Source organism: Dasypus novemcinctus, chromosome 23 (assembly GCF_030445035.2).
Source record: "Dasypus novemcinctus isolate mDasNov1 chromosome 23, mDasNov1.1.hap2, whole genome shotgun sequence".
Taxonomy (NCBI): Eukaryota; Metazoa; Chordata; class Mammalia; order Cingulata; family Dasypodidae; genus Dasypus; species Dasypus novemcinctus.
The window spans coordinates 65117331-65143004 of NC_080695.1; the positions used below are offsets into that span (position 1 = coordinate 65117331).

A 25674-nucleotide genomic window follows, 5' to 3' on the forward strand; every position below is an offset into this window, starting at 1 on the left:
ACTAACCGCTGCTGAACAAGCAAACCCCTCTGATACCCACTCTGGGCCACGGTGCCGAGGGGCCGGGTAAGCCCCAGCACTAGCACAAACTCCCAGGCACGGGGGACTCCCTGGCTCCGGGTGTGGGGCTGGAGCCTTGCCGGCTTCCAACGGCGGCAGCCTCGGCACGTGTTCCGCACGCGCACCCGGCAGGGGACGTGGGTTCAAGTTGGCGGCCACGCTCACGAGACACAGCAGGCCCCCACCTGAAGCCACGCTGGCTGAGGTCTGCAGAGGGGACGGGACAGGAGACGCGGCTCGCCCGGCCCCATCATGGCTCCAGGTCCACGAGCTACCCACGCACACTTTAATTTATAATTTCATTTTTTGAAGATGCTTAGATTACACACACACTTTAGTTCAGTCTATTGCCTGTGGCCCACCCCCAGCTCCCCAGCCCCGGCGATCCCCCCACCGCAAAGAGGGCAGACACAACATGCCACACTTCTCAAAAATTTATTGTAGTAAGACGTTTTCCCATTTTAACTATTTTTAAGTGAACAGTTCAGTGGTATCAATTACATTCACAATGTCGTGCTCCCATCACCACCATTGTTATCAAAAATTTTCAGCACCACGAAGAGAAACTGTCCCCATTAAGCATAACTCCCTACCCCTCCATCACCACCCCCTGCCCCAGGTAACCTCTCACCTACTTTTTAAAAAAAGATCTCTTCACCCCCCTTGTTTTTGTGCTTGCTGTCTGCTTTCTGTGTCCATTTGCTGTGTGTTCTTCTGTGTCTGCTTGTCTTCTTTTTAGGTGGCACCAGGAACTGATCCTGGGACCTTCCAGAGTGGGAGGGAGGTGCTCAATCTCTTGCACCACCTCAGCTCCCTGGTCTGCTGTGTCTCTTATTGTCTCTCCTCTGTGTCTTTTTTTTTTTTTAAGATTTTTATTTATTTATTTCCCTTCCACCCCCACCCCAGTTGTCTGTTCTCTGCATCTATTTGTTGCATGTTCTTCTTTGGCCGTTTGTTGTTGTCAGTGGCACGGGAATCTGTGTTTCTTTTTGTTGCGTCATCTCGTTGTGTCAACTCTCCGTGTGGGTGGCGCCATTCCTGGGCAGGCTGCACTTTCTTTCATGCTGGGCGGCTCTCCTTACGGGTGCACTCCTTGCGCGTGCGCCTCCCCCACGCAGGGACACCCCTGTGTGGCAGGGCACTCCTTGCACGCATCAGCATTGCGCATGGTCCAGCTCCACACGGGTCAAGGACGCCCGGGGTTTGAACCGCGGACCTCCCATGTAGTAGGCGGACATCCTAACCACTGGGCCAAGTCCACTTCCCTGTGTCTCTTTTTGTTGTGTCATCTTGCTGTGCCCGCTCTCCGCTCGGGCCACCTCTCCGTGCAGGTCAGCACTCCTGCATGGGCCAGGACTCCAAATGGGGCCAGCTTGCCTTTACAAGGAGGCTCCGGGGATCGAACCCTGGACCTCCTATATAGATGGGAGCCCAATTGCTTGAGCCACCTCCGCTTCCCTGTAATCTACTTTCTGACTCCATGATTTTTCCTATTTTAGATATTTCATGTAAGTAGCATCATACAATATGGTCCTTCTTTCACTCGGCGTGTTTTCAGGGATCATCCACATGGCTGCATGTTTCAGACTTCATTCCTCCTTATGATGTAGTAATATTCCACAATACGGCTGTACCACATTTTGTCTCTCCATTCATCCATGGATGGACACTTCCACATTTTGGCTATTGTGAATAACACTGCGACGAATGTTGGGGTGTAAATACCCGTTTGAGTCCCTGTTTTCAATTCTTTGGGGTCTATGCCTAGGAGGGGAAGCACCGGGTCCCGTGGTAACTCTAACCACAACCCACTCTTATCTCAGCTCGGGACTAGAGAGCATGGATTGGGGGGCCATTCCCCCAGGAGCCTGGACCCCTCTCGGCAGCCACCAGGCGTCACGCTGAATGCCCGCATCAGCAGGTGTGGGGAACGATGGCCTCAGAGGTGCTGCCCAGCCCCCGGAACTTAAGGCAGACCTCTCCAATGGACTTTTCAAACTTGCCACCAGCTAGGGTAGTGGATAGGCTCCAATTTATTTATAGAGATAGGAAGATTGGTCACAATGCTATATGATAAAACCTCGTATATCACACAGGCCACAGTGTACAAGTTGAAAATTCTCCCCGCCCAAAACCTCCACGTTATGACAAGATCTGCACCCTGTTGAAAACTTGCCCAGTGCCAGGCACGGCACTGAGCGCCTTACACGGCTTGTCTAATATTGTCTTCGCGAAACGTCTGTGAAGGAAGTCTTACCATTTTTACGGAATCGGAAACTGGAGTTTGTGCTCCTAACCAGGGACACCACGCCACCACCCGGCTCCTCGCGGCGTGGGCCCTGGGCCAGCAGCGAGGGTGTCCCCTGGACCCTGCTGGGGAGGCAGCGTGGGGCCACCAGGCCCGGGGTCGGACCCCGCCCCCTGACAAGGTGGCAGGTGATTTGCGCACCGAGGTGTGAGAAGTGCTGGGTTACAGCATCACTGGCTGTTGGCTTTAACAAATCCTTCCGTGCTGGGTACAGCTGAACAGACAAGGCCCCTCCTTGGCCACATATTTTTCTGAAAGTGTTAGGATGTGTCAAAAAAAAAAAGAAAAAAAAAGAGAAAGGGATCCCAGTGGCCTGAGATTAATCACCTAGCAGAACATCTCGATGGTTTGATGACTCTGAAATACTGCTGCCAAATGAGCTCTTGGAGGGACTCGAGCAACGCTGTCAAACCCGGTGACAAGGGCACAGCTAGACCCCGAGAGGCGACAATCTGATGATCCTTTAATGACAGTGGATCAAGGTTGATTCTGGGCTCCACCTGGAGGAAACTCTCAGGCCCGGTGGTTTAGACACAAAAGCAGTTTGCCCTAACGCGCCAGGTGGAACTCAGGGCAATGCCACTGCTTGGTGCCAACTGCATTTACGGGCTTGTCCCCAGGAGGGCCAGGAAAACGTCACGGTGGCGCCAGCGGGGTCCCTGATTGCTGGGGTGCTGCTTTGAAGACTCTGGGTTAATATACCCCACCGTGATCCATGACTCCGCTCACGAGGGATTTGCGTAGGGCTCCTGGGAGGACGGGAGGCCGCAGGGGCGGGACGGGGGAAGGGCTGGCCTAGGGCCCCGCGCTGGCTCCGCCACTGGGAGCCTCTGAGGCCGGGCCAGCCGCCGGCTGCTCTGAGCTCCCGTTTCCACACACCTGCCTTTGGGGGTCTTTATAAAGTTTATAAGGTTTAAGGATGATGCCCATTTGTAGGTTTTCTCCCACTCCCAGAGGGGAGCGCGCGTCATCCCTCGTCACTGCCGGTCCAGGCCGGTGCCCACGTTTGTCTCCTAAAGTAGCTTGTCCCCTTCTTCTGAGTCGCTGTTTCTCAACCTCGGTACTACTGCCGTTTGGAGCGGGGTACTCCCCGTGCTGGGGGCATTCAACAGCACCCCCGGCCCCCACCCATTAGATGTCAGTAGGACCCCCAACCATCAGCTGTCCCAACAAAATTATCTCCAGACCTTGCTCAGGGTCTCTGTGGGCAAGACTGCCCCCACGTGAGAACCTCCGCTGAGTGAGAATTCATATTCCATTATTCATTCAACAAACATGTGCTGAGTTCCTCCTGTGCGCCAAACAATGTGCCAGGGATATAGTGAGCTTAAGACAAATGAGGCCCCTGACCTTATGGAGATCCTTCTCTCTGGAAGCCTCAGTTTTCTCCACTGTAAAAGGGGGATAAGCAGGAGGTGTCGGGGGGATCTAACGAGTCCAGACTCGCCGATGCCTGGCCCTTGGCACGAGGGCAAGCCCGGGACCCGGGAGGCGGGTAGGACGGCTGGAACTGGGGGGATGGAGAGAAAGGGAAGCAGGGGCACAGTCTGGGTTACGACGGGCAGGTGGGGAGGGTGCAGGGGCCGGGCTGGGCCCTGGGGGAAAATGTGTAGGGAGAGTGGGAGCGGGAGAGAGGGACAGAGTGAGGGGGACGAGGAGCAGGGAGGGCAGGGGAAGAACAGAAAAAGATAAAAAACCAACCGACAGACAGACACACACACAGGAGCAGGATGGAGAGCGTGGAGGCCCGGGCCGGAGAGCGCAAGTCCCGGGGGCAGCCCCCCACGGGCCCCAGGCCAGGTGCAGGTGGACGCAGCTCTTTTGCTCTGTTTTGCCCTGAGCACACCTGATTTCGTGTGTAGTCGGTTCAAAGGAAAACCAAAGGCCCTTGGCAGTGCGATCCGCTCAGGGAGGGGCTCTTGCCGCCTCTGCACGGGCCCTCGCCAGAGACGGAGCCTTTCAACCCTGCAAGGAAATGAGGCTTTTGTGCCCACTGGGATCACCATGGCCACTGCGGTAACTTTATTAAAGACATTTGCCAGCAGTCGACAGCGGGGAGCCTAGAGCACCGCCCGCACGGCCACGGCCCCCCACCTGCAAGCACACAGTCAAAGTAACGTACTTGGGTGGAGCCCAGCTGGGCGAGCTGGCCCAGCGCGGCCAAGCAGCCCGTCAAACACCCTGGGACACGCCGCAAGCTGCGAGCACTGGTCGCGCAGGCCACCAAGTTGACTCAGCCCACAGGGTCATCCCAAGGTCACGTGCTCTGGCTGCCACTGGGAAGCAACCAGAAAGCCCTCCAGGGTCAGGTAAAGCACATTTACCGTTTATTTAAATGATAAAATCGCAAGCGAATCCCTTGGTGAGCTTCTGGTCACATTAGGAACATGTTATGAGAACGGTTGAGAACTGCCGTCTGCTGTGCTGGGGGTGCTGCGCTCGGCGGCGGGTTCTGCCGTGACCTTCCAGAGCTCCTGCGACAGACGGAGAGAGAACTTTAGCCTGACCCTGAAGGGTGCAGACGAGACGGTCACAATTGCATAAAAGTAATTAACCAGCAGGACACAGGTAAGCAGCATGATGGGCACCATCATGGGAGCTTCTGTCTCCTGGCTGTTCTGGGCCCTTCCTCCTGGCTCCCTGAAGGACAGAAGGAGGCGCAAAGGCCTGAGGGGACTGGAGGGGGCCTGAGTGCCACACGGTCACGAGGGCCCAAGCGAATGCCAGCACGTCACCACAGCCTCCCCACGCCGAGGGTCTTCAGCCCCACGTACTGCGTGACCGCCTCTCTTCCTTTCCTTTTTAAAACTTCCCGTGGATTCTTTAAGGAGCTGGCTTTTTAGCTGTGTGATACGCTCTTAGTGCTGGCAGGTGGTGAAAGAGCAAAAGCACGCTGGCTCTTTGTGGGAAGTCCCAGGTCCTCTCTGGCCAGCGTGGCTTTTGTTTAGAAGTCTGACTGTGCGCCACAGACTGGCAGGCCGGCTGCGCTGACAGGGCCAGGAGGCTGGCCACAGGTGGCCGAGGACTGAACAGAAACAACACAGATTCAACACCCACTTGGGACAAGGGTCAGAGGTGAGCCAGGGCCCTTGACGCTCCGCCATCTCCTTGGAACTAGATCGGGGTCTCCAAGCCCCCAGAGAAAGGGAGGCCAAGGCCAAAACGCAAGGACAGAAGAAGTTAATTCTCTGTCTCTGGACGCCTAGGAATCCAGCTCCAGGGCATTTTAAGGGATTTCCCAGCCTGGAATAGGACTTGACGTGGCCGTGCGATTCAGGCCCACGCTGCCATTTCCTGCCTGAGCTGCTGCAGTGAGGATTAAGAGACAGAGGATGACAGGCCCACAGCACAGCACCTGGCACCCATCAGCTATCAGGAGGAGGGTGGCAGGATGGATCCCGTTGTAAAAGGGTCAGAGGACCACTGAGGGCTAGACAAGTCTGTCCCAGGGGCCAGAGTGTTTCCACAGTGAAGACTCAAGCATTACTGGCCACCCCAAGGCCCCTGCTGCAAACCACCCAGTCCCCTCCACTGACTTCCCTTTCCAGGGAAACCTTCCACCCTTGGCCTTCTCTGAAATCTGAACTGCACGAGAGAAAGGATGTGCTATAAAGATGAAGGTGAAGTGCGCCCAGCAGGCTCACCCCCGGAGATGGTCCAGATCAGGTGTGGCTCCGTAGCAGGTTTCCCTGCGAGCACCCAGCCTGCAGCCTCGCCCAGCGCTGCTCCTCGGCCCTCAGCAGGCCCGCGGGGCTGGAGCCTGGAGGGCTCAGCTTATCACCTCCTGTGCCCAGGCGACAGTGTCACAGCCAAGCGACAAATGGCCAGTCACGCAGGCCCGCACCTACCAGCTGCTGGATGCGCTCGTACGCGAGGAGCTGCGGGAAGGAGGCTTCTACGGGCTCCACTACAAACCGCACCTCGCCGCCAGGCAGCTGCTCCAGGGCGCGCAGGCAGGAGCGGAAGTGGTCGTAGGCTTCGCACGTGACGTCCAAGTGTCTCAGCGTGAAGTTCAGCCTGGAAGCCACCAGCCAACACGCCCACTGCCATCACCACGCCAAGGTTTCCCTCTTCTCTGTCTCAGCCTGCTCTGCTACCTCGCTACTCTTTTTCACCAGGGGATTTTAACCACGTGCCCAGGATGTGCTAAGCATCTGAGGCACATTCCCTTCTCGAGTCTGTACGGCTGCCGGGGAGGCAATGGTTACCACCCGCTTGATGGATGTGGGACCGAGGCTTAGAAAGGTGACATCTAAACCCCGAGTCACACCCCGTGGAAGGCGAGGACAGCGACCCTGCCTGTGAGCGGCTACAGGTCAGTGTAAGAGGCAGAGCTGGGCCAGCACCCGGGGACAGAAGTCCGTGTGCTTCTGCTCACTGCCGTCCTGCCTGCATCTGGCACAGAACCTAGCACACGTTTCTTGCCCAATATCCGCGGAATCAATGAACAAAAGGCAATGATGGAGGTCGGGGTTGAGGGCTTTGAGGACACAAAGGTTGGACATAACAGTGACCAGTTAGTTGGTGAGGTTGGGGAGACCTCAGAGAAAGGGTGACTTTGGAACTGAGTCTTACAAGCATTCCCAGCCCTGCCTTTTCACCTTTCAGTGCCCTAATCTGCAAGACTTTATTTAACTGGAAATTCAAACTCTTTATCTCTTCCCCCAACCCCCCTTCTTTTAAATTTTGATTTTTTTCTTTTAGGAGGTACCAGGGATTGAACCTGGGACCTTGCATATAAGAAGCAGGCAGCTCAACCACTGAGTGACACCTGCTCTCCTCCCTTCTTTTTAAAACTTAGGAAAACTTTCACACATGCACCGGGAGAGAGCAGTACAGTGAACTGCCATGAAGCATCACTGGTTTTAGCCTCTGCCAATCACATGTTCTGCTCCCTGGTTCCTGGGTTATTAAAAAGCAAATGCCAGGCAGTGAAGCACTGCCTCCGAAAATAGTGTGTACCTCAAAAAGAAAAAGATTTGAATCAAAACTACAATGCTGTCACCACCCTGCCCCTGCAAATTAGCAACAATTCTTTAATACCAAATATCCAGTCAGTGTTCAACTTGCCCTGGTTACGCCAACTTCCTCCTGTATGGTTTATAAGACCAGGATCCAAATGAAGTCCCTACGTCACTGTTGTCGAGAGGTGCCTCAAAGGAGGTCCCTGACGTTACCAGTATAAGCAGCACTGTGATACACATGCAAGTTCGTCTGGCTTTGCACCTGCTGACGGTGAATTTCTAGATGTTGTATCACGGGGTTATAAGTATGTCTGGTTTATGGTTTTGGCTCCATAATCCAAACTGCCTCCAGAAAACTGTAGACTATTGTAGATATTAGCAAAAAGTGGGTGCTAAGTGTCTAGCTGTACAGATCAATAAACAGGAGGGTAACAGCTCAGCGGGAAAGTCCTGGAGGGGCCCTGCTGGGAGATGAGGCTTGGTTTCAAATGGGGAAAGGGTGGAGACCTGGGGGAGAGGGAGAGACACACAGCATCCCAGAGGGAAAACGCAGAAAGGAGGGAAGGCTCTAGACAGCGTGGTGGGGAAGCGCTTTGGCTCTGGCGTGTGGTCTGCGTTCGTCCGAATCCTCGTGTAATGTCATAACCTGCTGGCTGTGGCTTGGATAAGGCCCCAGGGTCTCTGTCTTCCTCTCCTCCTCTGTAAGATGGGGATGGCAGTGCCTAGGCATGGGTTAATACTGGATTAAATGAGGTTCTGCATGTCAAGGGCGAGCATGGGGCCTGGCACAGCAGGTGCTCCATAAACGGTTGCTAGGAACAGTGATGGCTGCAGGACAAAGGTCTGGCTGATGGGGGGATGCCAGCGCCACTCTCAGGATGCAAGGCTCACCTTTTCTCGACCGAGAGGATGATGGTGCAGGCATTTTTCAGTTTGAGAGTGAGTTGGGAGAGTGTTTTAAATAGAGCATCAGTCAGGTCATCATCGTAAAACACTGTGGGGGAGGAAAAAGGGGCATTAGGGGGAAATAAGCAAGTGCTAAAAAAAAAATCTATTAGCCAGAGGACCTATGCAGACGTTATGGCAAGACTCTCTATAAACCTGGAACGGCAGCAATTCCCAGAATGAAAACTGCATGCAGATGCGACAGAATGCCCCGGAAAGATGTTTCTGAACAGAGAACTTGGCGGAGGGGAGCCGGGACGCTACCACGTGTCACAGCAAACCCTGGGTGGCGGAGGAGAGCGCTCTCACCTTCGGCTGCAAGCAGTACAGTGGTGTGATCGTACAAGTCGGAAATTTCCTCTTCCGACCAGCTGAAGGGGACCTCGGGATCTATGAAATGAGAAAGAAAGGGACGCTTTGGGGTCATTCCTCTCTCTGCCTGTCACGTGCTCCACCAGAGATGAAGGAAAGAAGGCACAGGAGAAGCCATGGGGTGGGGGTGTCTGGCCCGGGCACCACTGGGCAGACCTGAATCCAGCGGCCCAGGAGCAGCAGCTCCGTGTTAAGAGGCGCTGTTCCCGCCAGCGGCGACTGGGCCTTGTGGGGAGCTGGCCCCGGCCGGTGAGGGGCAGGCTGACCGCAGACTCGCGGTGGCCTCGGCTGGCGCCCTGTGCCGAACACTACCTATGCTGCCACCACAGCCCTCCTGCCCCCTTTCCTTGCTGTGTGACCCTGAGAAAGTAGCTACAGCTCTCTGGGTTTTGTTTTTTCAGTCTCTAGGATTGGTGGGAAGGTCAGAGGACCTCTGTTATCAGCCAAGTGCTTGGCAGGTGACAGGTACTCGACGAGTCAGAATTTCCTCACCTGTCAGTGTGACAGCGTAAAAGAAGCCTTCACACATCCAGGTCTGAAGTAACTGGTGAGAGAGAAACTGACTGGTGGGCCCTGAATCCTTGCTCCTCGCTGGGGCAGAGGGCAGGTCACTGCGTGGGAGTCTGCTTCCCGGCCTGGGGCAAGTGGGGACTCTGAGGTCACTACTGTCTGGTGGGTCTGAGCTCTGGAGTCAGACCGACTTGGGCTCTGAACTGCTGTTTACTAGCTGCGTGGCCCTGGGTAGGTCACTTAACCTCTCTGAGCCTCCATCTTCGCTCATAACCCAGGGCTCATCACGCCCACCACACAGTGACACCGTAAGGACTGAGTAACCAAAGGATGCAAGGCGCCTGGCATGCGCAGGTGCGCAAGGGGTGACAGCTGCCACCCATCCACCCAGAGAGGAACGCGCCGAGTCTGTGGCAGTGGCGAGATGCTGCCGCTCAGCCAGGGCCACGGTGAAGAGCTGATGGCGCGAGTGTTTACGGAAGAATGTCTGCGTCATATGGGGACATCAGCGAGGAGAACACACCTGTGCAGAGGTCATCCTTCAGCCAGTCCAGTTCTTTGACCTTAACCATACCACCTGTGAGAAAGCAAAAGCAGGACTTAAAAAAAGAAAAAAGAAAAAAGAAAAAACCAACGGGCCTCCCCATAGTCTAGGAAGAAGACCTCCCGGGGAGGTCTGCGGGGCCTCACCTGCGGCAGCAGCGGTCAGGTGGCCGTTGAGGGCAACGTTCCTCTGGCACATGGCCAAGAGGTCTGCGCCGACATCTGGAACGACAGAAGGGCGTGTCACAAGGCGCCAGTGCATGGCGCCTTCATCTCTGTGCTTTGGCCTGGAAAGAGCTGGGATTGACAGTGCTGAGAAAAGCGGTGTGCCTGTGGAAAGGTGCACATGTGCCATCAGAAAAGTTCCTCCTGTGTTTTGACTGCACGATGGAAAGCTAGTCACGTGAAGGCTTGTTTCAATGTCCCCCTGAGCAAGAGATTCTCCTCCTGGTGCGGACAGGCGAGGTGTATTCCAGAGGGGAAGGGGGGAAAGCGCTCAGGTCTGCTGAGCGGATGAGGGTAAGGCACTCCCACAGTGCATCCTGTTACTACGTCATCCTTTCAGTGATCCCTTCCAACAACCTGACGAGTCGGTATCGTGATTCCCATTTCATGGATGAAGCAACATGGACAAAGTTACGCAACTGAAGAGCGAGAGTAGGTACTTGAACAGTTGAACGCAGGTTTCTTTGCCTCCACACTTGGCCGCTCTTGAACCTCCAGAACACTGAGCAGACTCGGGGTGTTTGGACGTGATCAGTCCCAACGCAGAGCAGGGACACGTGGAGATGCACTCTTGGGCATGCGTCATTCCACCCACTTCCAGGCCTCCCTGAGCTCCAGCAACGTGGATGAGGTGGGACTCCTCCTCACACTACAGAACCGACTCACAGCGCTGCAGATCGTCCCCGCCTGTGGGAAGCAGTGCTTTGCCAAAAACTAATTTTCAACTAGAAGTGTATATGTGTGGGACGAAATGTCCTGTTCGTGCCACCTGCCCAGCCCCTGTGGGTGTGGACAGCCCACCCTCACTCCACCAACTCCGGGGACAAGACCCCTCCACTGCCAGGAGTCCTGGCTCACTGGAGGACGGACCCACCCTTTCCCAGGGGCGCTGGGATAGATCACTGACGGTGTGCGCTGGGCAGCACCAAGCCTGGCTGGGGTGGGAGAGAGTCCAGTGGCTGTTAAACCATCATTAATGAAAGTTCTGCCAAGAGATCTTAACAAGGATTCTAAAGTACGAATCAGATAAGTGAGGAGCACCTTGGGTTGGCGTGGGGGGACTGGGAGCCCTGGGAAGTCCCCCTTTGTACCGTGGAGCGCTGCTCCATGAACGTCTGGAAAACAGACGGGATGAAAAGGCGCCCTGAGCCAGGCGGTCTGGGCCCCGTGTCTTCAGTGACCTGGGGTGGCCATCTAACCTTGGCCTCAGCCTGCTCTCTTGGACCAGGAGGACGGTCACAGGCTCCTTGGCTACTGCCAAGGTCACTGTGGTTAAAACCAGGCGCCGCTGCGTGTGAAAGTGCTCTGCTCACGGCGACGCGCCATCCAAAGGTAAGCCCTCTTCCCTCTCAAGGCTAAGCCAAGTCCCCTCCACCGCGCACGCGGGACGAGGCTACCAGCGAGGTTCTCCAGTGTCTGGTTTGATTCTGAGAATGCTCCCTGGACATTTACAGAAAATGGTTGAGGAGCAGCAAATAGAGGGGGCTGCGCTGCAGGTGCCTGACCAGAGGTTAGTTGAGATCTGAAGTTACCTGAACGCCAGGCCCCAGCTAGCTCCCACCTCCCAAACTTGTGCGGGAGAAGCAGTACAAGTCCTCCGCCGCGGAAACTTCCACCAGAGCCCACAAAACGCAAACCGCGTCAGCTATACTGTATTCAGCCGATGAGGACGGCGCTTCATAAACTGGTGTGCTCCTTCTGAAAACCGCTTGGGCGAGTCCTAGCTTAGTGAGCGGCGCGGTGCCAACGCCGACGTGCGGGTTTCCATCACGTCCTCCGACCCTGGAGGCCGCAGTCGCTGGGGAAGCACGCGCGGGCGTGTTCTGCACTATTGTAGCAACTTCCTCGTGACTCTAAGATCATTTCAGAGTAAGTTTTTTAGACGAGTGTACACTGGCAATATGTATCAAAACCGTGAGAAAGCTCACACCACCTCTAGGAATCAAGTCTAAGGGTTATCAGACAACAACGTACGGAGATGCTCATCTCAGTGCTACTGAAAACACGGAAAAAAACGACGACACATGGAAATAACCAAATTCGAAGTAATGGGGAATGGCGAAAAAAACAACCCAACCAACCAACCAAAAAAAAACCACCCCAAATACTAAAATACTACCTGGTTATTAATAGTCATGTTTACGAATAATTTTTAATGACAAGGGAAAATGCTCAGGATAAAATGTCTTCCAAAGGCAGGCTATGGCGCTCCCTGTCAGTGCTTCAGCTCTCGTTTGGGTGCAGGTACACACACAGAAAAAGATGGTAAGATGGCACAAACCGTTAAAATCTAGATGCCAGAACGTGAGCACCCTGGGGGCAGCGCCTCGTGGTTTTTTCTCCTGCTACATCTCTGGTGCTCAGTAAAATGCATATTGTTAAAAGAATCTGAGGAATGTAGAATTATGAGAAATTTTATTTGCTCTTTTAAAAACTGTCCACAAAGAGCAGGCAAGACTTCTCTGATCAGGGAAAAACTAGTTAGCTGCTTTGAAAGCCTCCGGAAGGGGCCTAATCCCGGCGCTTTCTGAGCCTGTAACTTCTCAGGTGCCCCCATGTCTCAGGGCGGTGCTGCTGGGCCATTCTGAGATAATGAGAGGAAAGCGGGGTGGGGGTGGGGGGGTGGGACGGAAGGACCAGACAGCAAAACCACCCGCAGCAGGCCCTTCTCGGCGCGCACGCGCTTTGGGAGGCCCAGCCTCCCCGGGCCTCAGCGGCCGGGCCTTACCTGTGCAGAACACGGTCTGGGCCATGGTGGCGGCGACGATGCTGGCGAGCCCCGTGCCCGCCCCGAGCTCCAGCACGGTGCGTCCCTGGAAGAGGTCCCGCTGGAACAGGATGTAATCCGCCAGGAGCAGGGCGCCCCGCCACACCTGGAGGGGGGACGGACAGAGCGACAGGCGGCGTGATGCTCCTGGGAGGGGCGCCCCGGGCGGCGGGGAGCGGACGGGACCTACCCACCTGCTTGCCCACATCCTCCAGGGGGGTGGCCATGGTGTGCTCTGGACAGGACGGAAACCAAAAGAGAAAAGCCCACTGTGAAAACAGCACGGACAGACCCCCACAGGGCCGGGGCTCACGGCCCGTGGTGCACACGTCGGGTAGGTTTTGGGGGTAGGAGCTCTGGAGAGAAGCAGAAATAGAGGCCTGGCCGCCTGTCGGGAGGGGTGCTGGGGTGATGCTCACAGACCGGGGCCCGTGGCTCCCTGTTCAGGCACCGGGGGCCTCTGTCCCCGCGACTGCATGCTTGGGTCCCAGAAGGGTCCCGGCAGGACGGGAGCCAGGCGTAACTGCTCGCACACACCCATCACAGCCCGCTTTTTTTTTTTTTTTTAAGATTTATTTTTCTCCCCTTCCCTCCTCCCCTAGTTGTCTGTTCTCTGTGTCCACCCACTGTGTGTTCTTCTGTGACTGCTCCTATCCTTATCAGTGGCACTGGGAATCTTTGTTTCTTTTTGTTGCATCATATTGCTGTGTCAGCTTTCCGTGTGTGCAGCGCCATTCCTGGGCAGGCTGCACTTTCTTTCGCGCTGGGCGGCTCTCCTTAAGGGGCACACTCCTTGGGCATGGGGCTTCCCTACACGGGGGACACCCCTGCATGGCATGGAACTCCTTGTGCCCATCAGCACTGCGCATGGGCCAGCTCCACATGGGTCAAGGAGGCCCGGGGTTTGAACCGCGGACCTCCCATGTGGTAGGAGGACGCTCTAACCACTGGGCCAAGTCTGCTTCCCAACACAGCCCGCTTTTTGATGTTCAATAACTGGGTATTACAGTTGTAATCGAGTTAGGTTGTTTTGCCCAATTGCATGCAAATAATCACAACTCATTCCGAAATGATTTCTTCCACTTAGAACCACACTAGCAATTCACAAAATAAGTTTGAATTTATATCTTCTTTTTAGCTGAAGAGAAGTATGACAAGTAATTCATGTTTTCTTTTAAGTGCAGAATATATTAGGATGAAATTCAGGGGTCGGGGACAGGGAGAGATTAAAAATACAAAATCAAGGCAAACCACACTGTAAAACATTTTTGCTGATGAGTAAGAACTCACTCTTGTATTTCAAACAAGATGGTAAGAACCATCAAATTAAAACACGCAAGCACAGTGGACAGCTCTGCAGGTTCACTGGGCTTGCACACTCAATCCACAACTCCCAACAAAAAAGGAGGGACAGAGCGAAGCAGGGAGGGGCAGGGAGGGTGGCCCCCACGAGCCCGTCATCGTGGGGGCACCTCCAGGGGCTGAGGGGACGGCCTGTCCCAGCGTCTGGGATGTAAGCCAGCCGCGCTGGCTGGGGCTCCAGGGAGCTGTCCCCACAGCAGGGGGAAACTGGCTGTGCACAGTCCTCCTGGGACCTGAGCCGCTGCTCTCCCGGCTTCTCCAGGACCAATCTGACAACAGATTACAGGCAGACTCGAATCTGGCTCCGCAGTCAAAGGCGACTAAAGCAGCGCCTTTGCTGTGGCAGTTTGGAAGTCACTTTGAATGAATATGCTCCTTCCAGAAGGTGGCAGCTTGCTCTGGCATGTGGCCCTGTGGTTTGACATGGGAACAGGAACACGCCCTTGACACAGCCGACAGTGGAGCTCCTTCCCTAAAGGACCTCTGGGATCCCCCTTTGGGGTTTTACGGGAGCCCCACAACCCCCAAGTTACGGCTGTCCCCACTTGAGACACAGACACTGAGCCTGGCTCGACTGTGAGCATCAGGGGAAAAGCCCAGCTGCCAGGGCCGGCACTGCAGGGAAGGCTTTGGGGGAGAAATGGCATTCCAGCCTCAAAACCCCCAGCGGGAGAGGGTCTGCTGCTATTGCCACCCCCGAGAGGAGGAAAATGAGGCTCAAGTGAGGCAGGGGGCAGCAAGTGGCGCAGGGCTGGGACTGCATGCCCAGGCCCCTGCGGTCTGCCTGCGGCCCCCACCCCGAGGGAGGGAGGTTTCTCAAGAAGTGGGGTCCCCAGAGACATGGTTTAAAGAGTGCTGGTGCAGAGAGGGGGATGGGGAGCAACCGCCTAGCAGGGTTTCCTTGCTTAGCAGGGTTTCCTTTTGGGGTGATGAAAAGGTTCTGGAACTAGACAGAGGTGGTGGTAGCACAGCACCGTGAATGCCCTAGAAGCCGCTGAATTGTTTAAAACAGTCCGGCTGAGTGGGTCCTCCTGAGCCTGCCGAAGGCGGGGGGTGGGCAGTGAGGAGTCCCTGGAGGTCTCGATCCCACAGCACTGCTTGCTGCCCACACCTGGCTCGCAGCCTGGCCTTGGCCCCTCCCCCCTCCTGGGTCCCCTGCTCCCCAGCCCAGTCCTCCGGTTCATGGGCGCCCTGGTCACACGTGGTGGGCCTTTTCTCCGAGGGGCTTCCTGGCCCTGTTACCTCCCTCCCCCCAGCTGTAGGCTTGGGAGGGGCCTGCTCCCCCGAAAGGACCGGGGCAGGAAGGCGGTTTAAGCAAGTGTTGCTCAGCACAGAGCAAGGGCTCAGACCGGCTCCTGTAGGGCCCGAGGAGCGGCAATGAGCAGCCCACAGCGACACGGCCAGAAAGGAAGTCTAATCAGATACAAACGCGTCCAGGTGTTTTTCTAAAGCCAAATGGAAACAAGGAAGACGTAAAAATCAAGTCATGCGGGAGACTGGATAAAAGCGGACTTCAGATGTGATTTCTGCTGACACGGATGACAAGAGAAAGCGCCAGGGTGACGTGACAAGGGAGGGAGGGGGTGCTCTGGGGTGGGCGAGAGGAGGGCCACGAGCTGCCGACCTGAAGAACACTCCGGGGAATCAGAGCGGGCAGAGCTCTGCCTCCTAAGCACCTGGGGTGTGCTGGAAGCTTCTGGGCACCACCCTCAGCTCCTCAGGGGCTGCTAGACCCGCGTGAAGGATGCGGGAACTGAGCTTGGAGTTGGGCAGCTGGCCCCACAGGGCTCGCGCTTGGGACCCGACAGCCTGAGCGCCGGCCCCGCCTGTTCCGAGTTCTCTTCGAGGCTCAGTTTATAAAATGGGGAAACTGAGGACAATTTGTGTTGAACCTTGGGCCTGTGGATTCCTAGCAGGCCCGTGGATGAACTTTTGGGGCGTGATGTGCCTCTGTTAACTCCTGAAATAGTTTAGAAAATACGTTTCCCCTAGGGAAGTTTTTATCAGTTTGTGAAATGGTTCCATAACCAGGAAAAAAACTGGGTTGGTCTGTGGGCCAAAGGCAGAGGGTGGTCAGGAGTCTCCTGTTCAGCACTGCCCTGGGCCGAGCCCGGGGCCAGGCAGCCCCTGCCCGATGTTACAGGCACAAAACCGAGGCTCCAGGCGGGCAAGCATTTAATCCCCTTTCCGTTACTCACAGCAGGTCGGGGCGAACTGCAGTGAGCTGAGAGAGGGGTGAAGTTCCAGGCACCCTGATGCCAAGGGTTCACGGTGAGGTCAGGGGCAGGGGGCAGGGGGCCAGCAGACCACACCATCGCACGGGCTTCCTTTGGAGCTCACGGGACATCACACGCACCTGGAGGCCACGTGGTCACTGGGGTGAGCAGCGCTGGCCTCCCCTCCTCACGGAGGTTATTAAACGGGGGAGGGAGGTGGACCGAGCCCTCCCCAGCCCCCCTGAGAAAGAGACCTCTCTGGCCACATTCCTACCTCCTGCTTCCTACCAGGGCCCCCGCTCCCCTCCCGCCTCATCGGCCCTGCCCGCAGCACTCCTCAGATTACCTGTGGGTCTGCACTTTCTGCCTCTGCCGCGCTCCCACCCAGGGGCTCTCCCGTGCCTCCCTGCTGCCAGCCGGCCAAGTCTTCCAGACTCTGCACTCAACCCCACATGCGGCACGTCAGGTTAGATGAGAGCACTGATGCGGGAGCAGGGGCAGGTGCTCCAGGAAGGGGCGGCATGAGCAAAGGTCCGCAGGAAGAAAGCCCTTGGAAGGGTGAGAGGCCGAGGGGTGCCAGGTGCGGCTGGAGAGGTGAGCAGAGGCCACACCACACTGGGAGTAAACTGGGTGGCATCGCCTGGGTCCTACCCTGAGGGCAACTGGGAGCCCTCGAGCATTCTTGAGCAGGAGAGGGCACTGCCTGGGTTTAGGAAAGCTCCCCTGCTGCCAGGGGCTCTGCTGCTCCCAGGCTCAGCTGCGCTCCTCTGGTAACACGCTTTGCCCCGTTGTAACCCACGGTGAGCCTGAGCTCCAGAGCCAGCGCGCGAGACTGACTTGCTCCCGGGCTGATGCTGTGGGTGGCCTTGGCAGCAGGCGAGCCACACCTTCATTTACCTATTCTGATGACACTGTGGAGGCTGCTTTCTTGAGCTCCATCTCCCGTGGTGTCATCTTCTTCCTGCGTTAGAATCACGGGGTGTACCTTGTCTCGCGAGGGCCCTGCTGGGTCGGCGTCGGAAGCAGCCCGCGGTCTTCTCACCACGTCCAAATCCCCATCCTCGTCCAGCGGAGCTCCCGTCCCTTCCGGGCCAGGGGAGTGAGCTCCGGCCCGGAGGGAGAAACCCTCGCTCCTGCGGCCACTCCCCGGAGGGGATCCCGGGCTGCCTGTCCCAGGAGATGGGGTCTTTCCTGGGCGGCCATCTCCACGATCACCACCCTCGGCTCCCAAGTCTGTCCCAGAGTCTTGGTGCCACAGAAGCTTGAATTGGGACAGGAACACTGAAAGGCAAGACAAAAACCAAAACGGGATGAGACTATTTCCAAGGGGTCTGCTTTTTCTCTTCCTCTCCTTTTTTCAGAAAATTTGATCACCAAAAGGGAAGAGTTTTAAAGGCCAGGTGGAGACAAATACCAGCAGAGAAGGGCTGTTTGATTCAGCCACGACGCTGGGGCCACCAGGAGCTGTTGCCATTTGATGAGCACCTGCAAGGGGGCGCTTGGCCTACGGTAGCTTACTGAATCCATACAATTGCTCCATTTTTTACAGAAGAGGAAACTGAGGCTTAGAGAGGTTGAGAGCTGAGCAAGACCATACAGAATGCAGCCGAGACAGGCGCCCACGCCCTCCTCTCCACACTGCCCGGTATCCTCAGGCCTGGAGAATGGGATGAGGGTTGGGAGAGCCCCCCACCTTGAGGTGGCTGCAGGCCATGCGATAAGTTTCCATAAGCGTCTGTGGGCCAGGTGAGGAGGTGGGGGGTACAAGGACTTCAGAGTGGAGAACCCTGGCAGAGACCCTCCACCTACTCCCAAGGGTCTGTTTGGGCAAGTCGAACATCTGTCCTGAGCCTTGGGTTCACTTGCAGAACAAGGAGAAGAGGCCCTTCGCCAGGGCTGGCTGAAGCCAGGACGGAGTGACCACTCTAAGGCACCTTGTAAGCAGTGGCCATTTGTTCTTTCCCATCAGCTCTCACGTCCAGCTCAGTCCTCTGCCTTCCCCACAGAAAGTGGAATCACAGGGCCAGGGCGGGAAGGGCCTGGCTAAAGCTCGTGCCGCTAGGCCTCTGTGGGCTCTTCCCACTGCCTGGAATGTCGATCCTGCACTTCTTTGTGTGGACAAATTCTTCTAGGCTCTTAGGACTGAGTTCAAGTGACTTCTCTTCCCAGGCTGGCTTAGGGGCCTCTACTCCACGCTGGCACAGCATCCTGTGCTTATCCAATCTCTGGAGCACTTTACTCAGATTCATTCATTCATCCAAGATAGTCACTGTCAACTGGGTGCTGCGTACTGTGCCGGGGGCTGGGGATTCCAACAGCATGCCACAGACACAGTCTCTGCTTTCCTGAAGCTTACATTTTAGGGGCAGGAGAGGAACAAACATTAAACAAGGAAATAAGATAACTACAGGCTGCATGTTAACTGCCACAAAAACAGTAAAACTGTATGGTGTGACAGATATGGCAACCACATAATACAGGGGGTCTGTAAACTTTTTCTGTAAGAGGCACGATTGTAAAAATATGTAAATGAAGGGGCACAGGCCATGTTTCAATAAACCTTTATTTGTAAAAACAAGTGGAGGGGCAGATTTGGCCCTTGGGGTATAGTGTGCCAAGCCCTGGTACAATGTATCATCCACACTAGCAGAGGAAGGAAAGAGGGATAAAAATAACACAGGGTGGTGAGGGTGGGGCTGGGCAGGCAGGGAGGGTGGTGAGGGGGCTGGGCAGACAGGGAGGGTGGTGGGGGAGGGGGCAGGCAGGGAGGAAGGGTGGTGAGGGTGGGGCTGGGCAGACAGGGAGGGTGGTGGGGGAGGGGGCAGGCAGGGAGGGTGGTCGGGGGGTGGGCAGGCAAGGAGGAAGGGTGGTGAGGGTGGGGCTGCGCAGGGAGGGAGGGTGGTGGGGGGGTGGGCAGGCAGGGAGGAAGGGTGGTGAGGGTGGGGCTGGGCAGACAGGGAGGGTGGTGGGGGGGGCTGGGCAGACAGGGAGGGTGTTGGGGGGGTGGGCAGGCAGGGAGGAAGGGTGGTGAGGGGGCTGGGCAGACAGGGAGGGTGGTGGGGGGGGCTGGGCAGACAGGGAGGGTGGTCGGGGGGTGGGCAGGCAAGGAGGAAGGGTGGTGAGGGGGCTGGGCAGACAGGGAGGGTGGTGGGGGGGGCTGGGCAGACAGGGAGGGTGGTGGGGGAGGGGGGCAGGCAGGGAGGGTGGTCGGGGGCGGGGACGGGCAGGCAGGGAGGTGGTCCGGGAGAGCCTCTCTGCAACAGGGATGTTTGAGGAGCCAGGCCTGGGAGGGAAGAATGTTCCAGATAGAGGGAAGGGCGAGAGCAATGGGGGAGGAGTGTAAACTCGGGGTTTGAGGAACACAGAGGAGGTCTGGGTGGCTGTAGTCGTAGCAAGGGAGAGTGCGAGGGGGATGGTGGGGGACTTGGAGGCAGGGGCTGCGCCTCTGGGGCCAAACTGAGGAGTCTGGGTCTAGCTCTGAGAACAAGGGGAAGCCATCGAATGGCCTCCTTCAGGGGAGTGCTTGTGGGTGATTTGCATTTTCAAAAGACCTGCCTGGTTGCTGTAGGGGAAAGGGGAAGGTGTGCAGGAGAAGTGACAGGGAGTCTGGGAGGGAGGAGACGGGTGGGCGTGGCAGGCAGTGAAGGTGGCTGGACCAGGATGGAGCGGTGAGCAGAGGGCACCCCAGCACCTGGTCTCCCCTTCTGGCCTGGGGGCTTCCTGAAGGCACAGCTCCCTCCCTCACTTCTGCATTCCCAGCATGGAGTCCTGGGCCTGGTATACAGCAGGTGCCCAGGAGGGCCCAGGAATTTCCTCAATGAACGAGGGCACTCAAGGAGGGGGGCGAGGTGAACAGTTAACAACAACCCAGGCTTTCTGATCTTTTCCCCAAATAGATGAGCACGAGAAAGCAGAAGACAAGATGGGACCCGGGGGAGCTGGGCTGTCCACACCACCCAAGGCCTTACCGGGCTGCCCCACGCCGTTCAGCCGCACCATGAGGTGTCTCTGGTTTGGGATGTAGAGGTGGACATCAGACAGCACCGTGTCGCTTTTGAAGGTGACCTCGTCCATGGCTGGGGCAGGAGCCACCTGTACCATGGCTCAGGCCCCACGTTAATCCTGGGACAGGAGCACCTGAGGGACAGGAAGAGGCAAAGGGGAGGACTGTGAACACTCCCTTAAACAGCTGGTCAGTAGCTCTGCATCACCCGTGAGAAAGAGCGTCTCTTCTCTTTTCATTCCCAACTGGGTGCTTCAAAGGTGGATTTACCTTCCAGGACTGAGAGATAAGCTGGGCGAAAAGTGAGGATTTCTGCATATATGCTTTAAAAAAGAAAAAGAGCCTTTCTGATGGTGCTGTGAAAGTCAAAAGTGAACCAAAGGAGGCTTTTTCTTGTTATAATGCAATTTTGTTGTAAATATGACATCCCTGAAAACGAATGTTCTTTGTTTTCCAAAATTGAGCACATTACAACTAAACATCAATTTTTTAAAGATGTAGACCAGATATATGCTTATTAATTTCTAGTAAATTTTCCATTTAAAATTCCAACTCCACAGGCTTCCCAGGAAATGTGCCCTGTACTGGAGTTCCCAGGAAAACTGTGGATTCCCTCTAAGGGGTCTTTCCCAGAACCTGTTATCTGGGAATAACAAGGCCTTCTTTTCTGTACTTATCTTGGGCCTGTGTGAGGATTAAATGAGACAATGAGCACTTTCAGTGTTCAACAGTAATTACTTCAATAGTAATAATTTACTACTAAAGGGTGTGCTGGGATGACGGCAAAAGGCAATGGTCAGTTTCTCTCCTTAGGAGCGGCTGACTCAGTCTCCCTCTGGGAATGTGGGGCGGCATGGGCTTTCGCCCCTCTCCTCGCAGGGCAGAGCAGGAAAAGAAGACCCAGATGGCGGAATTGGACCCCTGCCTGCCTCCCTGGACTGCAGGTCCCTGCCACCCGCAGCTGAGGCTGACAGAAGCCCTTGGCTCTTCTAAGGCTTTGGGGGTTACACACTCCTCCCCTTATGGTTCTCCAGTCAAGGTTGCCCCGAAAAGCAGTTTACTGGTACTAGGAGGTAGAAGTACCTCCCCGCCCTCTAGTGTTTCTCCCTGCCAGGAGCCAGTCCCTCCCTCAGGGCTACAGCAAAGAGGACGTGGGCGTGACTCTGTGACAGCTCACGACCCTTACCGCTGCGGAACCAAGGGCAGCGTCGGAAGCGGGAGGAACAGAGGAGCAGGGGCAGAGTCGGAGCCGGGGACCCCAGGGGCCCTCGCGCCCCAGGGCTTCTCTTTCTCTGCCTTGCCACCTGCCTGAAGCCCAGCCTTTCGTGTTAAGCATTACCTTCTCAAAAGGGAGTCCCAGCTCGGACACTGGCCTTCCTTCTTAATCCAGATCCGCGGGGGCTGTGTGGACCCCGCGCCGAAAACCAGACGAGGTCATGACCTCCTCGCCTGTAACACTCTTGCTCAGAAGGGGAAACTGAGGCTGCGAATGGGGATGGAGTTTAGGGCTTTGGGATTCAGGTCCGTGGGGGCGGGGATTTCAAAGTCAGGTAGGCCCCCACACACTGCGGCTTTCCGCCGCCCCTCCTGCGGGGCTTAACCGCTGCGGGCCCCCGCCCGGCCCTCCCGCTGCAGAAGTCAGGGCGCCGCCATGGCAGACGTTCTGCGCAGGCGCGGCCCAGTCCGCTCTCGTGCGCCACTGCGCCCCGCCCCGTGACCACGCCCACCGGCCCGGGCCGCGCATGCGTGTCGGGGCCTCCGGCGGCCGCGCTGACCTGTTTTTGGGCCCGCGTTGGCAACGCGGCGGGCGTGGGTTGTGGCGTAGCAGGGCCTCGTCTGCGCCTGGGTCGCAAAGTTAGGCACCACAGCCGTGCTGTTAATCAGCATGCTAGTCATTTGTTATCATTACCTTTCTCGCGCCCTAGTTCTTAGTACTCATTATCATTAATAGCTGGGAGTTGCTCCTTCATTTATTCACCCAACACCAGGCAGTTCTCGGATCTCATTCTTAACTGGCGTCTAAGAGGAAATGAAATCCAGTACCAGTGTGACACGTTGGTGTGTAACTGAATAGAAAAGCCTCACGTGAGCGTCCAAACACCCAGAAAACTTCCAGCGAGAGGCGCCTGAAGGGTCGTGGGAAACAGCCTCCGTTCTCCCTCCCGCGGGTTTTCCTGGGTGTTCTGTGTGTCCCCCGGGGCGCCTGGGGAGTGGGGCCCGTGAGCGCAGACGCCAGCAATTACAGCAGAGGCTGGGGGTACCGGGGGAGGCAAACGGGGCAGGGGGGCTCCTGGCCCCTGCTCTCCAAGCTTCTGCTTCCTGTTCTGCTTCCCCTCCATCCCGAGTACACACACACACACACACACACACACACACACACACACACAGGAGACGCGCACAGTAACCCCCACGCAGACCCATTCGCATATCCACGTACACACCTCTGGACACGTGTGCTCGTTCAGGCGCCAGGACAGACCTGCAAATATGCACATGCACACGTGCAGGCATCCCGTTTCATTCAGAGTTTGTTCTTGCATGCAGCAAATATTAACTGACGGGCTGCTATGTACCAGACAGCATTCTCAGTGCAGGAGCGGTTACAGAGGGGACAGACAAGTCCCTGCCCTCATGGAAGCGGTTACAGAGGGGACAGACAAGTCCCTGCCCTCATGGAACTCACATTCTTTTGGGGGAGAGATGGATGGTAAAAACAAAAAAACAAAAACAAATCCCGTCTACCAGGCCCCAGGGCTGGGGATGGAAAGGGAGCAGGTGCTGTTTTACAGGGTGGACTGGAAGGCCAGGTTGCAGTGGCAAGTCCGAGGCAGATCGTTGGCCCTGGCTCAGCGCAGGTGGGGGCGCTGCCTTGCGCGCCTTTTCCTGCCCCTGCTGGTGATGGCCTCTGCACCGCTGCAGGGAACACGCACTTCTGTTGAGTCAGCACTGAAAGCCGTGGCACCCTCGTGCCTGGGCTCTGCGGGTCCTGCCTGGCACCTGCCGCCCCACCGCCCTCCCTGGCCTCTGCTGGGGCTTTTGAGTTTTACTTTTTAAATGAAAGTGTGAGTCTTTGTAATTATTGAATCATGAGGACATTTTTGAACAATTTACCTGCCAATAAAGCAAAAGACAGCCGTTTTAATGTTTAAAAAAAAAAAAAAAAAGTTGAACAGAGGCTGAATGAATTGAGGAGTGGATCATGCAGGCATCTGGGGAAAACCTTCCAGGCAGAGAGAACAGTCAGTGCAAAGGGCCTGGGGCAGGCATGTGGCAAGTGTGTTCCAGTGACAGCACAGAAGTCGGAGTGACTGGAAGGGAGTGAGGAGGGCATGGATAGTAGGCAGTGAGGATGCAAAGGTGGCCAGGGGTCAGATCTTTGGGTCATTGGAAGAACTCTGGTTTTTATTGTGAGATGGGTAGCCATTGGGGGTAAACACCATCCTGGATTCACAGACACCTGGAGACACGCGGCCGTGGTCCTCACAGACCACAGGCCACGGGGCACCAAATATGAACACAGATTGCATCCAAATGCACACACGTGGCCTCAACTGGCACCCCTTGTCTTAATTACTTTTTCTTTTTTTTTTAAGGAGGCATTGGAGAGTGAACCTGGGACCTCTTCCATGGGAAGCAGGTGCCCAACCACTGAGCTACATTGCTCCCCATCTTAATTACTTTTATGCAGGGATTTCTCTTTCCCAGACAAAGAAGAGTCAACATCATATTCGTGGTCACTGTTGGTAAAAAATGGGTGCTGACAGAGGTGTCCAAGTAACACAAATAAGGAAGTACAATTTTTTAAAAGGAAACATTGTGTTTCCTGGAATCCTCCAGCACAGTATAGAGAACCAGTTCCTGGTCTTGGGACCCCATTTTGGTCCTGGTTTTCTTTCCCGCTCACCAACGTATCTCTCAGCTGCCCCTGGAGCATGTTGGGGCTGGGGTGGGGCATGAAGGAAGGTGGCCTTTACATTCCCTGGGTTATTGTCTTCAATCCTGTGGAGGAAAAAAAGCAGAGAGACCCTTTATTTTAATTTTATTTTTTAAAAAATGTATTTAAAAAATTTTTTAGAGTACATTAAATGTTACGTTAAAAAGTATAAGGGGCCTTTCCGTCTGGCGGCGGCCATCAGGGTGAGCCGAGATGGGTGCCCCCAGATACATCCAGGAGCTGCGGAGGAAGAAACAGTCCAATGTGACGCGCTTTCTTTTGGGGGTCCGCTGCTGGCAGTACCGCCAGCTCTCTGTGCTCCACGGGGGCCCCCGTCCCACCAGGCTGGATAAAGCGCGCTGACTGGGATACAAGGCCAAGCAAGGTTATGTCATCTACAGGATTCGAGTGTGCGGAGGTGACCGCAAACGCCCCGTTCCCAAGGGCGCAACCTACGGCAAGCCTGTGCATCGTGTTCACCAGCTGAAGTTTGCTCGAAGCCTCAGTCTATTGCTGAGGAGCGAGCTGGGCGGCACTGTGGGGCGCTGAGAGTCCTGAATTCTTACTGGGTTGGTGAAGATTCCACATACAAATTCTTTGAGGTTATCCTCATTGATGCATTCCATAAAGCTATCAGAAGAAATCCTGACACCCAGTGGATCACCCACCCAGTCCACAAGCACAGGGAGATGCGTGGGCTGATGGCTGCAGGCCACAAGAGCCGTGGCCTTGGAAAGGGCCACAAGTTCCACCACAGTATTGGTGGTTCTCGCCGTGCAGCCTGGAGAACGCGCAATGCTCTCCAGCTCCACTGTTACCGCTAATCTATAAGTAAAATTCATACCTAATAAACAATTCAGGACAGAAAAAAAAAAGTATAAGGGATTCCCATATGCCCCACTCCCCACACCTCCCACTTTCCCCCACATTAACAACTTCTTTCATTAGCGTAGTATATTCATTACAATTGATGATCACATTTTGGAGCATTGCCACACAGCATGGATTATAGTTTACATTAGTAGTTTACACTCTCTCCCACTCAATTCTGTGGGTTATGGCTGGATATATAATGGCCTGTATCTGTCAATGCAATGTCATTCAGAATAAATCCGGAAATGCCCCCTTATTACACCTCTTTTTCCCTCTCCCTGCTTTCAGCAATTCCAGTGGCCACTCTGTCCACATTAATGATACAATTTCTTCCATTGCTAGAATCATGGTAAGTCTGTAGTAGAATACTCGTAAATCCACTTTAGTCTCTATTTTATTCCTCAATCCTGAGGATTCTGGGATGGTGATGCCCCCTCCCCCTCTAATTGAGAGGGGGGTTGGATCCCATATGACTGGTGGATGAGCTTTCTTACTTGCAGTTGTAAACACTTGGTTCCTTGGTGTGGTGGTTGTCCATACTCACGTCCTTGTTAGTTGTTCAGGGTTAGTCCAATGAACTGGAGAGTAGGTG

At 55.6% G+C, this 25674-nt stretch overlaps 1 protein-coding gene and 1 pseudogene across 3 annotated transcripts; one reads left to right on the forward strand and one right to left on the reverse strand.

The window, feature by feature from the left end:
- Positions 1-479: 479 nt before the first annotated feature.
- METTL22 (methyltransferase 22, Kin17 lysine) lies at positions 480-21990 on the reverse strand. Of its 3 annotated transcripts, XR_011647226.1 has the most exons (12): positions 21615-21990; positions 20241-20409; positions 17170-17553; positions 12889-12929; positions 12656-12800; positions 9850-9924; positions 9683-9736; positions 8587-8667; positions 8224-8326; positions 6217-6385; positions 4693-4842; positions 480-4333 (listed from the first exon to the last, which is right to left on the reverse strand). XR_011647226.1 is itself a non-coding variant. In XM_004456137.5 (11 exons), the coding sequence occupies exons 2-11, from the start codon at positions 20371-20373 to the stop codon at positions 4759-4761; spliced, it is 1269 nt and encodes a 422-aa protein (XP_004456194.1). In that variant the 5' UTR covers positions 20374-20409; positions 21615-21990; the 3' UTR covers positions 4671-4758. The 3 variants fall into 3 exon arrangements, 2 of the variants coding, with proteins under 2 accessions (XP_004456194.1, XP_071067472.1); XM_004456137.5 differs by lacking the exon at positions 480-4333 and having other exon boundaries at positions 4671-4842; XM_071211371.1 differs by lacking the exons at positions 480-4333; positions 12889-12929 and having other exon boundaries at positions 4671-4842; positions 17258-17553; positions 21615-21948.
- A 2432-nt stretch (positions 21991-24422) lies between these two features.
- LOC101428421 (large ribosomal subunit protein eL15-like) lies at positions 24423-25033 on the forward strand (annotated as a pseudogene).
- The last annotated feature ends 641 nt before the right edge of the window (positions 25034-25674 follow it).

Excerpts from the sequence above, each read along its gene's own strand:
- METTL22 (XM_004456137.5), bottom strand. The coding sequence starts at position 20,373 with ATGGTACAGGTGGCTCCTGCCCCAGCCATGGACGAGGTCACCTTCAAA. Across the intron at positions 12,801-12,888 it reads TGGAGGATGTGGGCAAGCAG|GTGTGGCGGGGCGCCCTGCT; the intron begins GTGGGTAGGTCC and ends TCCCCCCTCCAG. Across the intron at positions 9,925-12,655 it reads CCAGACCGTGTTCTGCACAG|ATGTCGGCGCAGACCTCTTG; the intron begins GTAAGGCCCGGC and ends CTGTCGTTCCAG.